The sequence below is a fragment of the Phasianus colchicus genome, chromosome 1 (assembly GCF_987193195.1).
Source record: "Phasianus colchicus chromosome 1, bPhaCol1.hap1.1, whole genome shotgun sequence".
Lineage (NCBI taxonomy): Eukaryota > Metazoa > Chordata > Aves > Galliformes > Phasianidae > Phasianus > Phasianus colchicus.
The window spans coordinates 30,341,190-30,359,914 of record NC_143436.1 but is presented as its reverse complement, the minus strand read 5'-3'; the positions used below and the strand labels follow the sequence as shown (position 1 = coordinate 30,359,914).

Below are 18,725 nucleotides of genomic sequence, written 5' to 3'. Positions count from 1 at the left end.
CAAATTCAGGTGGTACAAGACTCCAGAGACCCTCCTCTCCCCCCAAAAACATTCCCTTTCTTTCAAAGTATGCAGCATACGTTTGTGGAACAAACCCTTTACTTCAGCTCTGCTTCAGAGAGACTTATAATACCTTGGTTTTGTCCAAAGATCTTTATGCTGATTTATCCCAGCATAAAACAATAAATTACACCATTGCAGATATACATAATTGCATCTGGCTTCAACAAACTTCATTTGAAAATCCAAAATGTTTTCTGACAACTGGTTTCAAATGTTTTAGGGCCAAGCAAATAACTGCAGTCTTTGCAAATGCTATTTGCATTCACTTTAAATGAAATTAGCATAATTTGGTCTAGTCATTGTAATCTTGTTAACAGCCTTTTGTACAAAAATGCAGAAGGAAACAGGGAGCCTCAATGAAGCCTGACAGTTAAACATACAAACCACATACCAAAAATTTAAAAATACAGAAATGCTTCACAATTTTTAAGCTGCACTGAAACTCCACAATGATGGCACTTGTGCAACTTAGTCAGTATAAAATTTAGTAAACTCATTTTTCCCCTCAGATATCATGACAGATGAAGGAAAAAAGTTGAATATTACAGCAACATTAGGGAGAAGTGCCCATGCCCATTATCTGAATAATCAAACTATGCACTTCAACTGAAGCTGGAAATCACATTACTTCCCTTTGTGCTTAGTAAAGAATATTTTCTATTATCATCGATGATGTAATTGATTAAACTTACTGGAAGATAAGCCCAGACAAAAAGTATGTTTAAACTCAGGCTATTATCTGACAGAAATAAACTACTGTCAAGCATACAGATTAGGACAAAGGAATAGGAAAGAAATAAGAAAAGTCAATACAAACATAGACTTAATTTCCGAAGAATTTAAAGCAAACGCATTTATATAACCATACACAGGACAAAAGCAAAAACATAATTTTTATTAGACAAATTAGAAGCAAATCAGATAAAATAACCACATTTAAATGTGTGCAGCCTTGGCTTCTCTTCTTTTCAAAAATGATAGCTTAATAATTAGCTTTTGTGCTAATTTCATCAACACAAAATGTAACTGATAACATAATTTACTAACAGACACTGGTGTTGGGCCAGATTTCACACTCTTGTCTTTACGAGCAGTGTATCATCCCCAAACAGCCATGCAGTTCAGATAATAATCTCAATGAATACATTTCTCAGTGTAGTAGCAAGTGAATCAATTCCTAATCAGACTTAATTCAAAATGGAAACCACTCAAATCTCGTATCCCAATACGTACGTTTAAAATTGGAAGGAAGACAGAAAGTAAGATACGGCATCTTCACATACCTTTCCAGATCACAGAAACTGGTTACCATTGTCACTTCTGGAGAATGTGCTAACGGGACAGACCTTTCTAAATTGGCTCTCACAGATCCCACCGTCACTTTGCCTCAAGCACCAAGAACAAAAGAAAGAACTGTGAAAAGTTTCCCTGTGGTACTTTGGATGTGGGACTGGTGGAGGGGGATACAAAAAGATTCCCAAGTACTACAGAAAGTTAACACAAAGGTATTGAGAACAAGTATTTGAGGACAGTAACAGACTGTGAAACAAAGGAAGCAGCTCTGCAGAAATTTCAAAATAATTTTACAGTTTCTTTAAAAATCTTCTTAATTAGTGTGGAAAATAACATGAGACTTCAGAGTAAAATAAAAGTTGTTTACAGTCACACTTCATATTTCCATGTTTCTAAACAAAACAAGTTGTGGGTTCATGGAGGTGGAAGTGCTGTTTGCTCTTGTTGTGAGAGAAAGTCTGTTGTTTTGTTTGTTTGTTTTAAACAAACATACAGACAGACATCTGAGCACCATATTCTTCTAAAAAGGACAGCATATAATGCACGCCAGTATTCTTCAGTATCACTGCTTACAGTCTTATAAGCAACGTAATATAGGCAAACATCTGTCTACCAGTTGTATGGGAACTGCTGAATCATGGCCTGAACCTCTGATTGATCACCTGAGGCGAGCAATGAGTCAGCCCTGGGAGCACAGGTGAAGGCAATTCACCTGTGCTGTCGGAAGGGGTGGAGCCTGGCTCCACCTCTCCTAGACCCATTTAAGAGCTGACTACTAATGGGGAAGGATCTCTTCTGGAGATCCCCTCCTCCTGAGTTTCATAGTGAGCCCAGGATATGGGTAAGCATTCTATCTATTCTGTTTCGGTATAATAACTATGTAGCCAAACTCTCTGGTATATTTCATAACTATAACATCTGTACATTCATAGAACCAGTACACCCACTGAGCACCTCAAAGAAAGGAAGTGTTTCTATACTATATTTCAGAGGAAGAAGTGAATTACATTTAGTAAGCTGTCATTCTTTTCCTCAAATACCATCTCCAAAATTCTTAAATATAAGAACATAGAAACCATGAACTATCTGCTAGAAAAGCTCTTAAAACTTTCCAACAGTGTGGCTGCAGGATGCCGTTAGTTCACTGATACATAAGAGAGAACAACAAGCAGTGTACTGTACTTGAATATATCGATTTGATTAACTCTTATGGTCGACTCTCTGGCACTCTTGACAAAGCTTCAATAGGAAAGAGCGTGCTGTGGAACAGGTTTGGAAGTAGTAACTCCTTATGTCAGCAACACTGACACACAATACCTGTATTCTATTTTGTTTGCTTTTTTTTTTTTTTTTCCCCTCTCTGCAAACTCCTTAGTGAGATCTATAAATCAGGAAGAAAAAAAAAAACAACACTTTCTCTACATCAGAAAAAAGCTCTAAAAAAATGGTCTCTCCTATGTTTTTATTCTTAAATAAAGTGAGATCTGAAGCAGTAATGTCAATGTCTTTTATTTCTTTATGTTCAAGTTTTGTAGTAACGGTATGGACTCCTGAGCAGCAGGTTTAAATAGCAGTTTGCAAACAAACAGTGCTTTTGGATTGCTCAAGATAGAAGACATTATCAGAATGTAAAGAAAAAATTTATTGTGCCCAATGATAGTTGTTGTTTTCTGATCTCCTTCCTTCCTGCCAAGTGTTTGTTCAAAATCAGAAAGTCCTGAGTTAAGGCAGATGTTTCTCCTTGTAGATTTATTCAGCCACATAACTTCCTTCTCATCAAATATGCTTTTTCCTTTCCCATTGAGTACATTAGCATTATTAATAGTCATACATTATTATACATAACTAATTTTTTTTAGGCCATTTCCTACATAGTACAAACAGCACTTTCAATCTTAAACGTATTTAATACAGAGATGAGCCATCTTACTTGGCTAAACTCCTCATTAAAAAATCTTTCTGCCACTACTGTATGCCTTCAGTCATTTCAGTGATTTATTAACAGTTAACTTCAGCAAGCCGCCCCATGACAAGTTGTACTGATTGAAATTGGTGCTCCTACAATCCCCATCTTTCCACCCTTCCTTGAATCCAAACTCTCATTCTCTACTAACCTACTATTCGTATTTTCTCTCAGGCAATCGAACTGGCATAAAATTATTGTTTCTGCTGGATCAGCGGTGAAGTGACAGCTCACTGAACAAAGATATGAACTAGTAGCAGAAAGGGAAAGACTGGAGCAGCACAAACTTAGATAGGTCTCGCTGCTGTGGAAATAGATTTTTGCAGTAAGAAGGATCAGCTTCCTTACTGCATTCATGACTATTATTTGTTTATGGTAAATAACATAACAATTCCGTGGCAGGATTTAAGTTAGCAGCAGTAAAAGTCAGTGTTTATACATTCATTGTTGTTTTTTTTCTAAAAATAATACAGTGTTCTGACAGAGTAAACAATGTGGATTCAAAGATAAAGTTTTAAATAGAAAACTGTTCTTCACAGTGATGCATTTTAACACGGGATAAAAGTAGCAGCAGCTGAAGACAGTGTTTGAAGAAGGTAATTCATTGATGACCAATCTCAACCTCAATCTCCTGTGTTAACACAATTCCTGCACAAAATTATTACGAAAATCCATGTATTACAATAAAAATTGTAGAACATATACTGAGTTACTCCCTCATCAAACCTGAACTGGTTTGAATGATAAGTCAATGCATTGTATCTTCGTTTTCCATTCTACTTGTGAAATTGCATAAATCTCTTCTGAAATTATAGAAGAATAATTTCAAAGAATAGTTTAGCATACTAGACTGTTATACAGGACCTCAGTTAACACCGTACAAGTGCTTCAGCTAGATCTCAGGAGAAAAAGACATTCAGACAGATGGCTGACACAACACTGCTCAGTGTTATGACATTAATATTCACTTGCAGTTATCAGCTCAAACTAAAATTACAAAGCTTCATACATGAGAGAAAGAATCCTAGATGGTTATGCAAATGCATATCATGAACAGACATCAAGACTAACGTTAAGAACAACATATTAGCATGCAAAAATATCAACCTTTTTCAAAATAATACCAATAGTATGAGATTATGGAGTAGCTTTATTAGCAAACTTTTCCTCCTGTGTAGATCATAACATGCCCACAGCAACAGGTGGAAATATATACCAACCTTCTCTCTGCAAGAGAATCCTTAGCAAAGGATACCTATGTCGTCAAAAACACCAAATTTGTTTTCATTTTCTCTCCTGTAGTGAAATTTACAACACACATCACTGCTTATTTTAAACAGGGGAAAAAAAAAAAAGGCAACTTGTGTTCATTTAAAAAAACATCATCTAGGCAAAGCTCCTCAGGTGTTCCCACTTTTTTACTGCAAATTAAATTCCCTGAAACGTTTAATATATTCAAAATATAACAATTCCTTGGAACCTAACAGTTGAAGGGTTTGTTTTCCTAAGGGAAATGATGCACAGCTCCTCTGTGACAACACTTCTCTCATCCTGAGAAAGCCATGACTATATCCATTAAGTCAATTTGTTGGATGGTCATTCAAATGATTTAGATAGAAGCTCAACTTGACAGTAGTTGTTTGGACTCGAAGGGAGACTCCCATCTCCTTCCCTCCTCACTGTTTCTCAGTACTGGGCTGTTTTTCAACCTATTTGTTAGGAAACCATTCTGGAATAATCAAATCCCATCTATGGGAGTTTGCATCATTATTTCCCAATAGGGTATTAACTTGCTAGCTTCATACCATCTACTACCTGATTATAATGATAGCTATAAAACCGGACCAGACAGGCTTGGTTTTCAGAAGCTTTCTTTGAAGTGATGTGTTAGCTAAGACCTTACAGTATACAAGTTCATAATCTCATCTTTAGGCATCTTGCCCTATCCGTACACTGTAAACAGAGAATCTCCTGACAGTTCATTAGCATTATATAAACACCACTGAAAAAAAAAAAAAATTCCAGAAAAGTGACTTAGTCGTAAGGAACAGATCAATGTTATTAAAAAATTTGGTTCGATTTGCAAACTACTGAATATATATAAAATGTAACATAACATAGTTGCTATTAGGCATAGTAAACAGCAAATGCTACTACTAAAAAAATGTAAATAACAATAATGATTTCCTCTGCCAATGTGGGATCCTACAAAAGCCACAGTGGAAAACAGTTTTACACACAAAAAGACATAATTCCTTAAGATATAACATTGCATTTAACATTGGTTGAGATCAAAAGCAAGCTGTATGAACACATGACAGCAGCTGAGAACCGCAATAAACTTCTAATTCCTTTGTTACTAAAATTGGTGTTTAATAACTGTTGGTTAAATACTTAAGAGGCACTTTATTACCTCGCTGTTCTTCATTCAACAATTCAGACTGGGTTTTTAAGCATAATTATTTTTTTTTTTAAACAAGATTATGACAACTTGTCTTTATACCAGAAAATACTTTGTTAAACCTCAAAAGTTGCAATAGATATGGAGACCGTATCTAAAAGTAACTGAAACATTTTAAGGGACCATCAAAGCATATGAAATACCACACACAGAATTCAACTGAAATCACTTATTTGTAATTACGTTCTTCAAAAACAAGCTCAGCCAGTTTTCTCTTATGACTCTCATCGGGAATTAAAAGCAAGATACAGAACTTTTGTAAGTTTCATACAAAGAATAAGAGCTAACACATGAGGTTGTAAAATTTACAAGCTAGGCAGGAAGAAAATAGATCAGTTAGTGGGAAGTTCTGCTAATTTGACAATTCCCATATACAAGAAACTTTGAAATGTTTTGATTAGGAAAAATGAAGCTTCCATGACATCTCTCCAAAATGAAGTAGAGCAGCCAGATCTCTCTATTACCAACACCTGCCAAAGGAGTCCCCCATCAGCTAGAAGGAAAACCACAGCTCAGACTCCTGTGGGAGGTTTCAGGGTTGTGATTCAATAGTTGGAATGCTATCAACCTTGGAAGATCATCAGGAGAAATGATTAAAAGAAAAAACTAAACAATCAATATAGGATAATATTAAGACACTAAAGTCTGAACACTCACTCCCTACCACCAACTCAGAGATGGAAATTGCACAGGCAACTGTATCAGAGTTCTTCAGGATCCCCAAAGAGCAAGAAAATTACCAGTACATAACGTTTTAATTTTCTTTTTCCTTGTGGAAAAATTCCACAAGGATTTAAATGAAATCAGGTTTTCAACAAAGACCACAATCAACAGTTGTACTAACAAAATATTTAAAAATTAGAAACAATCACTCAACAACTTTTACTAGGTGAAATCAAAAGCTGCATTCACCTTGAAGAATAATCTCATAATTAGTTGAAAGATGCAGAAACATGCAGTTACAACATGAGGATGTTTTTACCTCCTCTTCATATTTTTACACTGTAGGGTGGGAACGCAAAAATTCCACAATCGAAACCTTGTTCAACAAATGGGCTTGACTGAATTGAAATCCTCCTACTTTCAATTGCATTGCCCTGCAATACTGCACAGCCCTAAATAGTTCTTAAACATAGCCAGAAGAGGAAAGTTTTAAAAAACTAAACTCTTAAAATCCATTTAAAAGAAAAACCTGTGGTACAAAGGAACCAAAAGCATTCATGACGAATTCAGAAACGTAGAATTTTGGCCAAGTAACAAAAATCAAATTATAAAATCCATTTGTAAACAGATCAGTGTGAAGGTGGTGGAATAGAAAACATGTCTAAGAAAATACTGAATTAATCTACTGCACAAGATACAATGTGTAGTATGACATTATATATGAAATGTAAACTGGAATCTACTTTTTATTTACCTGTCGCTTATTATCTTCTTCCAAATAATTTGATTTTCTCACCACTTCCCTTCTTTCCCCCCCCCCCCAAAAAAAAAAAGAAATCATAAGCCAAGATAAACTAATTCAGCAGCAGATTAATACAATGAGCCTTCTGAATTAAAGTTTTCAGCAAACAAGACCTTGCCTGGAGTTTACAGGTATAAAAAATCTACTACAATGACCTATTATAAGGAAACTGTAACTTTGTGTATGAATGGACGTAAGTTGCCCTAGTAGTTTACCTGAATGTCTGAGAGGTTCAATGTTCTGGCAGAGATTTTTATTTTTATTTTTTTAAAGGCATGTGCTAATGAATATGATTAGAACTCTACTTATCAACCTCCATCAAAAACAAGACCATTTTCTTTGGGTGACTGCCATATTTATTTCCCTCCACACATGCTTTTTAATAAAGAATGAGGTTCTTGTACCGTGTCCCTGAAGACCTGTCAAATATTGCAACAGAACAGCAAACTTATGTACATTTTTAGCACCATCTCATAAATCCCTTTGGCTAAATTTCTCTTCTATAAGCAAGACAAAGATCAGTTTGCTTCACAAGAAAGTCTAAATCCAAAGCTCAAAGACCTCCCACAACACAACATGTTGTTTTAAATGAGTACAAAATATTTAAATAGGCTTGCTGTTTCATTTCATTCACTGAATACTTACAGGGAAAAAAAACAAGCTACTCCCCATAGCTGAAAGCTGACTGCATAGTGATAAAGATAAGTGCCTTAGGCTGCAACACTTGTGGGAAAAAAAAAACCTCTCTCATAGAATCCTCATTCTTAAATCCTGTTTTATTAAGAGAAGAGTTGGTGACCCTCAGTTTCTATCTGGAGTTCCTCCGGTCAAGGGTTTTGGCTTAAAACAAACATTCCTGCCAACAAATAATGTTTGTTGTAAAGTACAATCTTTAGACTCCTTCTCTAGAATTTCCGATCACCACATAACGCACTGCAAGGGTGAATTACTACATGGGAACAGCAGGTCAAGCGGAGATCAGAAGCGGAGATCAACTGGTGGACTTCTATCTCCCACTTTGCTACCAAGTTTCCCCATGATCTTCAGTAAACACAAACTTACTGCTAAGGTTTCTGTCTCTAAAAAGCTGAGGTATGTAATGTTTTACTAATCTAAGAGAGAACATATATTTTTTTTAATTTAGTATTTCTATTTATTATAAAATGCATCTTGGGCACTCCACAGATCAGCAGAAACATTTTACATCCACATGTACTAGTATTAAGGACTGGAGAATGACTACTTCCTGATTTCACAAAGTATATGGAAAAATAAAATACCACCAAGGAATACATGGAGTTCAAGTTGTAAGTTGGCTTCCTCAGCAAAGAAAAATATATTCATATCAAAAACTACCGAGGAGATATTCAAAATCTCATGTGCAAGTCCATTCTCAGGAGTGTATATAACATGAAACACCATTACTACTGATAAAGAATGGTCTGTCTACCAATATGGCAATGCTTATGGAAAAAAATATGGACCTCAGATAATTTAAAGTATTAAATTCCATGTCTGTATAGCTGGGATTTACATTTAGTTTGAAATTTCTCTTTGAAGATGAGTCTTACTCCTTTTAAGTTGCCAAGTTTCACATATTTGAATCTAAGAAACTCAGTGCAGCTGAAAAAAAGAATGAAGTAATGCTCCAAACACTCAAAAGGATTAAAATTTGGTATGACTGAAGTCAACAGCAGCTAACAATCTTCTAAAGCATTTCAGACAGAACAGTTTGTCTCACTTCATAATAACAAACTTGTACGTAAGATCCAATCCTGTGAGGCCCATTCAGAAGTACTGGAACACTGGAGTTCTTCAATACATGCTTCTCCAAAAATGTGACATGCATGAAAACAATTCCTTTGAGTACTCTGAATAAATGAGTTTGATATATCATTAAAGACAAGTAATAACACAGTCCCAGAAGAGTGATCAACATCAATAAAAGATAAACGTACAAAGAAGTCATGTTATTTGATCTCTATTCCCCTCATAATTTTTAAGTTTCACAATTCTCATAGCAGCAGTGATCAAGACATTAAAACTGCCATCACGTATACAGATAATTTTCAGCTCAGCACACTAAGCCATTCTGCTTTGATGTAAAATTCATTATACATGCCAACTAGAATTGAACCAAGAAGTGCATAACTTCAAACCAAAATGCAACTGTAAGGTTACACAACTTACATCAGTTTCTGGAGTTCAGAAAGAATCCCTTAGTGAACAGTCCTGGAGAAAGAGGGCTAAGAACTCATTCTGAAGTCTATGTCCAGCAAATCTTCAGAGTTATTTTATTTTTATACATAAAATAAGATCACAAAAAGAAACCATGTCAGGATGAGAGCTATTCACTGAGCATGGCATAAAACAGGGCTAACAACTCTCAAGAACTGAAAGGGGCGAAAGTACCAGCAATGTTATGTTCAATAGCAGACCACAGGCAAATCAGAGATGTTCTCACAGGGAATTGCTGCTGGTCAGCTGGCACAATGCTCAAGCCACTGATGAACAATTGCAATGCAAGCAAGCACATCCTATTATTTTTTTCTTTCTTTTTTTTAAGGAAAAATCAAGGAGCTCGAGGAGAAAATAGTAATAATAAAGATCTAACATGGTTTCCTCAACACAGAAAACGTCTATGCCCTAAAATTCTGCACCATTTAAGAATTTTTGATTCTCCAAATAAGCAGCTTCTTTGACTTGGAAAAAAACATTAAGTAATGTTTTTCATCATTCCAAAGAAAGAAGACAGTGGGGGAAAATAAATGAAAAGAGCTACAGATGAAAAACTACTCTTTACCAGTTAAATTGCCAAAAAAATCAAAGTAGGAAAGTGTGAATGATTAACATTTAGAAGCAAATGCTAAACATAACATTGACAACTTCTTAGAGCAGATTTTTAGCTGCTGAATGAGTTTTTTAAAACACTCAAAAAAAACCAACTCTGGTTATTTATATCAATAAAAGAGCTATTCTTTCTAGAATTTACAGTAACTGTACTGACTATGAAAACCCATTAATTTTACAAGTCTCTCAGTATCTTTAGTTTTACAAATCTCACTTTGTACTACATTCTAGCTATGTTTCGTGCTTTTTTTTCTTTTTTTTTAGAGGTATTTCTGGTGAAAGTAATCTTAAATCTCCTTTTACTTCTTCTAAAAACAAACACACACCACCACTTATCCATACTCCACAAAAACTTCTGCAAAGTGTCTTTCATCAAATCCAGAGATAGCATTTTCATGCACAATCATTTCTGAATATTAGGTTTTATAATGCAAATATCTTTGAAACATAAAACAATTTGCACCTTCAGTGCAGGAGACAATACGTACAAAGTTTGATTTTCTCTACTGAGATCTACTATGTAGCTCAATAGTGAGCAATATGCAAGAAGTTGTATTTATTACCATATAATTTAGCAGATCACAGACTTTGACATTCAAGATTACTTAGTATTCCTGTGCTTTCTGTATGAAGAGACTTCTGACATAAAGCTTATTGATATAACAAATCAGTAGGGCTTCATTCAATTGCAAATACATTCCAATAGTCTCCACTGAGCCAAATATATCTATCAAGTTCCTTTGCAGTGCAGTTGTGCAACAGTCAGGCATTCTGAAATATATAATATAGAATGAGGGGGAACTTCCACTACCACATCACTGAAGCGTTTAGCAAAAAGAGCTGACGTTTTGTCCTCATTTCTTAAATGAAGAAACCTGGAAGAATTTAAGACAATCATTTTGACCACTGGGTGCCACTCTTGTTCTCTGTGAAAACAAACTGCCTGGCCTTAACTCATTTTCATTTGTTTGTTTGTTTTCCCTTGTGCATGTGTTTTTTGTTTGTGTTCTACAGTGAAAGACACAAAAATTCTAGAGCAATGTACATAGAACACATTTTAAAAAAAACACATTGTTTCTAGCCCCAATAATGTAATTTTGTTTATAGTCCAGAGCACATGGATCCTTACAGAATATGAAGGGGTTGTTTTTATTTATTTTAGTTGCTCATAGGGTTTGTTTTGTTTGTTTGTTGTTTGTTTTTTGGGGGGAGGAGTCTTTATGAAAGGAATAGTTGCTTAGTGCCTAGTCCTGTAACACTTACTGTCATTGCTATTAGCAGGCCACTATTCTGTGCATTTATATATTGTTTTTTAAAAAATCCCTTATCAAACTGCATTGCAGACATATGTATGTTAGGTCCCTACTGCTTAATACCATTCCTGCATTTCATAGATATGAACCTGAGTTACAGACCCATCACACCAGTTAAGAAAACAAGATCAGAACAAGGAAACAATAAACTGAATACCACCCACTATCCACCCAAGTGAATTTTAAAATGGATCAGGTATTTTTCCACTGTATGGTGGCCTCAAAGTACTACAGTCACAGAAACAAACATCAGACAGACCAAAGAATTCTCTGAAGTCGGATAAATGTGTGACTGATTGCACAGATGACTAAATTACTTACAGTCATATGCTACCTTCTTAAAGATACTATCATCAATCTTCCTATTCTTACTGAACAAATATTAAAATGTAGACTTTCATGTCATTTATTTATTTAATTTGGATTTAATGAATTTGGATTCAGTCTGGAGAAGAGGAGGCTCAGGGGAGACCATATTGCTCTCTACAACTACCTGAAGGGAGGCTGTAGTGAGCTGGGGGTTGGCCTTTCATGTAACTGGTGACAGGACAAGAGGGAATGGCTTCAAGCTGCATCAGGGGAGATTTAGGCTGGACGTTAGGAAATACTACTCTGAAAGAGTGGTCAGGCACTGGAATGGGCTGCCCAGGGAGGTGGTAGAGTCACTGACCCTGGAGGTGTTCAAGGAACATTTGGATTTTGTGTTGAAGGATATGGTTTAGTGAGAACTATTGGTGATGAGTGGGTGGTTGGACTGGACGATCTTCTAGGTCTTTTCCAACCTTGGTGATTCTGTGGGTCTCAATGTATCTTGAAAACACTTCATCTGGTACTTGAACAGATGTCCTTTCCCACATTAGCATCAATTCACTGCTCTACAAACCATTTTGATAACATACAAAAATGTTCTCAATAGTCACAATAGATGTTATGACAGTTTTGATGTTACTATGTGAACAAAAAATGTAATACTAAGAAACAGAAAGGTTAACTAAGGAAACTTCTAAAACATAAGCTGCAAGTTGCAGACTGACAAATGTATACAAGAGGAACTGTTCTCTGTTTCTGCATTTAAGCATACATATGAATCTTCTAGATTCAAAAACTGACTAGGATCTGAGTAAATCTACAGACTGGAACACATTTTTGTGAGATAATCTTCATAAGACAGATTATTTATAAAATAGCAATTAACCTTTTTTTTACTGCATGGAGGGATATTTATACATACGTATACAAAAAGACAAGAAATTTATAAGATAAAAAAACTTGTATTTGATTCAACAGCCTGGGGTAGCAAAGATGGGATTTTCACAGGGGAAATAAGAGGAAACCTGAACAGGTCATGGGTTTCTAACAGTTGCAACAACAGCATATTGATATTCAGAACAGGCATTTAGGTACCTTCCAACGCCGTAAACAGAATGACAGCATGTGCACAACATTCTTTCAAGCAAATATGCCTAAACAATTTCAGGAAGAGGAACCTGAGCAATACCCTTGTAATTAAGCAACATTCAATATCTTAAAAATAAAGCTTCCCAGCAGTTTCATAGTTTCAAATTCCACCTAAATAAGCCTTAATCTTTCTGCTGTAACAGAAGCTGCTTTGAGCAGCAGGTTGGAATGGACAGCCTCGAAACCTTCCTATGCACAGCATTACTGTGAAGTATTATATAATACCTGAATTCAGTCTGACGATTCATAGGATGATCATCTCTTGGCCATCTGTATCCTGACTCATCCTGCAAAACATACAGAGACAAATGTTTGAAGTGCATCTCAGCATCAGCTGTGAAATACATTACCAAATGATACTTATTTACTGCATAAGCAAAGTACTTAATGAGTTGAAAAGACAGTATTCATCATTCACAGAAAGACTTCCTTTATCCACTCCATCCAACTCCTCTTATTTTCTTCCTCCACCAGTGCTAAAATTAGTAACTCTGCAATGCTACAGAAAAAAATGTGGTATAAAATTTCTAAATCATGTAAGTGGGCCCTGGTTTTAAAAAATAAAATTTCATTGCTGGAATGTAAATTCTTAGCACCTGCTTGAAATTATTTCAGTTTATGAGAAGAACAACAGTAATAACAACACTCTGCCTGAAAAAAAATGTTTTAATTATTCAGTGTTCAAACATTAATTCAGTGACAAACACCATAATCATGAGAGAAGAATCACCTTATGTACACCTCGATGTGGTGGGACATTTCTTCGCTCATTGGCAAAACTGCGACCCTCCTCATAGTCTCTGTACTCAGCATGGCTGTAATCATCATAGTGACTGTAACCCCCTTCTCCAGGTCTATCAAGAAGTGGTGGTTTCTTGGGCATGATGTTTACTACTCTATGGTAGTCATCCTAAACCATGAAACAAATAAAAGCATACTTCTTTAAGCATCTGGAAATGTATAGTGAATATACAAGTAAAAAAGTTATTTCTACATACTGGATTATAATGATTTCAAAGCTGAAATAAGTACAGAAGAACATCAAGGACCATTGAAACATAGAAAACATAGAATCATAGATTGGCCTGGGTTGAAAAGGATCTCAAAGATCATCTAATTTCAAACCCCCTGCTATGTGCAGGGTCACCAACCACCAGACCAGGCTGCCCAGAGCCACATCCAGCCTGCCTTGAATGCCTTCAGGGATGGGGCATCCACAACCTCCTTGGGCAACCTCTTCCAGTGTGTCACCAATCACCACCCTCTGTGTGAAAAACTTCCTCCTAATATCTAACCTAAACCTGCCTGTCAGAGTTTAAAACCATTCCCCCTTGTCCTATCACTATCCACCCTCGTAAACAGCCATTCCCCCTCCTGTTTATACTCTCCCTTCGAGTACTGGAAGGCCACAATGAGGTCTTCCTGGAGCCTTCTCTTTTCCAAGCTAAACAAGCCCAGTTCCCTCAACCTTTTCTCATAGCAGAGATGCTCCAGCCCTCTGACAATCTTAGTGGCCCTCCTCTGGACCCATTCCAACAGCTCCACATCCCTCCAGTACTGGGGGCCCCAGGCCTGGACGTAGTACTGCAGATGGGGCCTCACAAGAACTGAGTAGAGGGAGACAATCACCTCCCTGTCCCTGCTGGCCACCCCTTTTTTAATGCAGTCCAGAACAAAGATCATTGGATCATGCCAAATTCACAGTGGAATAAGTTGTCATTTGGACACCAGTCAGATGCAATCCTTAAGTACTGCAAGTTTAACCACAAAGGGAAAGTTCTCAACATAGTTTAAGTTTATCCTGAAATTTTAAAGTAGTCAGCTAAATTTTCTAAGCATTTACTATACATATTTCTCCAACTTCTACATTAAATTTACATCTGTTATGCCTTTAAAACAGAGCCTATTAGAAAACAATTAATTTCCTTAACATCAGTAATATTTTCTACACTATAGAGATTATAGTGAAGACTGCCCTTGTTTCATGATCTCATTAGATCATCATCATCATTAGATGGACAGTTTTTATCACTCTCAGGTTTATTCTCAAACAGGTTTTTTGCTAGAAATCAATGCATTACATTTTCAAGTAAAGTACCATACACCATTTACCAATTAAATAGATTTTTTGCTTATTAAAGGCAAATTGCACAATTACGGAAGATTCTAATTCAATTCTCTAGAACTGAGGATTATGTAAACCCACTGCAGATAAAAAGCAAATGGAAACATGAACTGAAGACTTTGTCTTTTAAATCTTTTTCCTTTAGCAAGTCATCTTTTCCATGGGCCATACATTCTGTTCACAAAATACAAAATACGATCATGGCAAAAAAAGAAAACAACATTGTTTTGATTTCAGAGACCAAGCAATAGACTCACTAGAGGGCAATCCAAAACCAGCTTACCACCATACTGATGCAAATTATTACACACTATACACACATTACCATGCAGCCACAATGCTTGATCTACCATTACCTCATTGGCAACCTTCACATATCTTCTCTGAAAAAATGTATGCTCTGAAGCTAAGATAAAACTGTTCTGTGCTTTTATCTCCTACAGTAGTCCCCATCACAGCAGGACAGTTACATAAGAGCTCAAGATACCCATTGTTTCTTGATTTTGTGATGTGCTCCTAACTTTTTGCTGTTAACCAGCCTCTGAAAGCATGTGTTCCTATAGCAATCCAAACTTGTATAATTAACATTCAGGTTTGGATTAGGACGATCTCTTCCTCTCTCAAACAAGTGAGACTTCTTTCCTTATCAGTGGCATGTCCCAGTTCCAATACCTAACCCATGAGCAAATACTAAGAGTTTTCATATGGTTGAGGAATAATAACATAATTCCACTTTACTTGCCTAGCAAGAATTAGGTCAGACCTCTGCATGTGAATGCAGATAAAATGGCAAAGACTTGCATGGACAGAAACTGCCTGCTAGTTCTCTTGAACCAGCAGATCTGCATGAGAAGGAGCTTTTTATCTATCTTCCACTAAGAAAATGATTCAAATCTTGCTTTGCCTAACGTGCTATGGGGCAGCTTCTCATAAAGGCCAACTCTTCAAGCCCCCCACTACAAAAACCTTGCCACATAAGCCGTGTAAGCAAAAGAATGCATCTTATCTTTTCAAACTTTTAAAGTAAAATTCCATAGCACATACATCATAATTTGGTCCCTATAGAGCTCAAAACATTAGAAAAATTCAGGAATGTAGCTGCCACAACAGTTAGCAATTAGCTATTCATTAGTCAAGCCAAATATCAATTAATTTTTTTAAAAAAAGCAAATATAAAGACAGACAAAGTATGAAGACACATTCTGGCTTTTCTTGTATTTCATTGCTGATACTGGAGAAGCAACTGACTAACCAACATAAGCAAACACAAACTGATTTCCAGCTTGCTGGAAAAAGTACATATGTTGTTGTGTTGTCTGTAAAAAGCGTTAAAACCATCACAGAGTAGCCAACCCCTAGCACATTAATTGACCAAAAAGACTATGCAACTAGTTATCTACAGCAGTATGTGTCTAGAAAAGAAGCTGAAAACATGAGAGAGAACTCAGAAGTATGTTAGTATGTAAGCATCATAACAGAAAACTACATTGGTGACAAGAACAGTACTGAAAATAGTCATTTTACCACCTCTGAAGTGGTTTGAGATGTATGAACACATGAGAAAATTCCTGGGGAAAAGACAATATAGTGGGACCCCTGATTCTCCATAAATTATTTTAAAAAGAACATGTTTAATTACACTGAAAAATCCCTTCAGTCAGACAGCTGTCCTAATTCTGTTCCTCCCAGCTCCTTGGACCCTTCACACAGAATCACAGAATGGCCAGGGTTGGAAGGGACTTCAAGGATCATGAATCTCCAACCCCCCCACACCACAGGCAGGGCCACCAACCTCCACATTTAATACTAGACCAGGCTTCAGTGCGGCCTTAACAGGCACCTACATAGATTGGAGCATTATCAACTTTGTTTTTCTTCTAGAACTAAAGCATAGCATCATACCTGACGCTGAAGAAAACAATACTGTCCCACTGAAACTAAGACAGAGAAGATGCAAAAGCAGGCATGTCCAACCCATGCATGCAACTCTGGACAGACAGCTAGTAATGCAGCCCCACAGGATCATAAACTTTTCATATTGCTAAAAATCAACAGTAATGTGTTTCATTAGTCACCTGCAAACCACACAGGCAACAAGAGAATACTGGGCAGGGCACAGTGCATTGCTAACACCCATCACGCACACGCACTCAAATTGAAACCCATTATAATATGCAGTGACATGTTATGATGTCATCAAAGCTGTGAATTTCATAAAGTCCAAGTCATTGACTCATCACCAGTTCCAGGACTTCCTTAAAAGTATGGATGTCGATTATGGGGACATTGTTGTTTTTTTCCTTATTTTCTGAAATAAGATGGCTAAGTTGGGCTAAAATGCTAAAAATTTTTACAATTAGTAAAATAAAATCAAGTCATTTATGGACTTAGAAGGAGAACTGATGCAAGAATGTGAAGTAGCAAAATGGCTACAGATTTAGCATTCTGGGTGGAATTCATTGCTCGTTTAAATGAATTAAACACACATCTTTTGAGATCAAAATCAACTACCTGTGCTGCATTTCAAATCATAACAGCATTCAAAACAAAACAAATTATAGCAAGCTTGGGTTACGGCAAATAATTTTATGCATTTTGATACAATGGCTAAACAGAATCCTGTGAACAATGAAAAAAATTGATCAAAAATCATTTTGATCAATTGAGAATGTATTTCAAGATTTCTGAAATTTATTTTTTTAACATCTGGGACTTCATTTTCAGTCAACATAAATACACCACCTGTAAAGTTTCGAATGGAAGGTATACAGTTGTAATCAGATGCACAACTCAAAAAAAAATTTGATCACGCCTCTTTACCAGACTTTTCTAAGACACACCAGAGAAAAGTATCCCTCACTTCACAATCACACCTTATTCATGTCATCACTTTTTGGCAGCACATACATTTGTGAACAACTATTTTCAAGGATGAACAACTGAAAGAGTAAAATCATCTCTTATGAGCACCTTGAGAGCTCATTAACCACTGCCATCAAACCAGAAACTGATGCATTAGTTTCACAAAAACAAAGTCCATCAGTTTTATGTTTTTGTTGCCTTCCTTAAAATTATATATCTTATATAAATATATATATATTAATTTATTTTAATTATAAAAACCTTAAACATTAACTATTACATTATATATTTTATATACAGCCCAAGGCAATTTCTTTTTCACTAAGCAGGGACCAGGTGAGCCAAAATGGTGGACAACCATGATGTAAAGGTTTAACAGGAACTTCAGAACTGACAAAAATCCTGCTCTTGTGGTACAGGTCACAGTATGAAGGTGCAGTAGAGTGATATAATGCTAAAGAAACAAAGTACAGACATACATCAGGATGAAACCTTGGAGGAAGGCGTTCTCTTGGAAGTCTTTCATAGTCATATCGTCCTTCAGACCACATTTCATCTCTCCGATATGCCACTGATGACAATAAAAAACCAATGAGTCAAAACCAGACTTGTTATGAATAGATGAGAGGATAGTAAGCATAGAAATGAAGGTTCTTTGGCTTCCCCCAAGGTAATATATTACACATAAGCTCTGTACGCTATTTTTTTTTTTAAATGAGGTCCTTATAAATCTGTCTAGTTATATAAACTAATTAATGAGTAAGTAATTAATTTAAGGCAAAAAACACTAGAAATAAAAATTCTGATAACAGCGTTGTTCAAAACTTCTTCAATACCAACAACCAACGTAAACTTCCTCTAAGTGATGACAG

General features: G+C 36.0%; 1 protein-coding gene across 7 annotated transcripts in view; it reads right to left on the bottom strand.

Moving 5' to 3' along the window:
* Positions 1 to 18,725, bottom strand: part of PPHLN1 (periphilin 1) — a 73,638-nt gene that overhangs the window by 49,424 nt on the left and 5,489 nt on the right. For 6 of the 7 annotated variants that reach the window (XM_031589569.2, XM_031589572.2, XM_031589573.2 and 3 more), the window contains exons 3-5: positions 18,333 to 18,424; positions 13,597 to 13,776; positions 13,092 to 13,153 (exon numbers count right to left, since the gene is read on the bottom strand). In XM_031589569.2, the coding sequence (XP_031445429.1) occupies positions 13,092 to 13,153; positions 13,597 to 13,776; positions 18,333 to 18,424 (334 nt within the window). The remainder of the gene's footprint in view (positions 1 to 13,091; positions 13,154 to 13,596; positions 13,777 to 18,332; positions 18,425 to 18,725) is intronic. The other variant, XM_031589574.2, reaches the window with a different exon arrangement.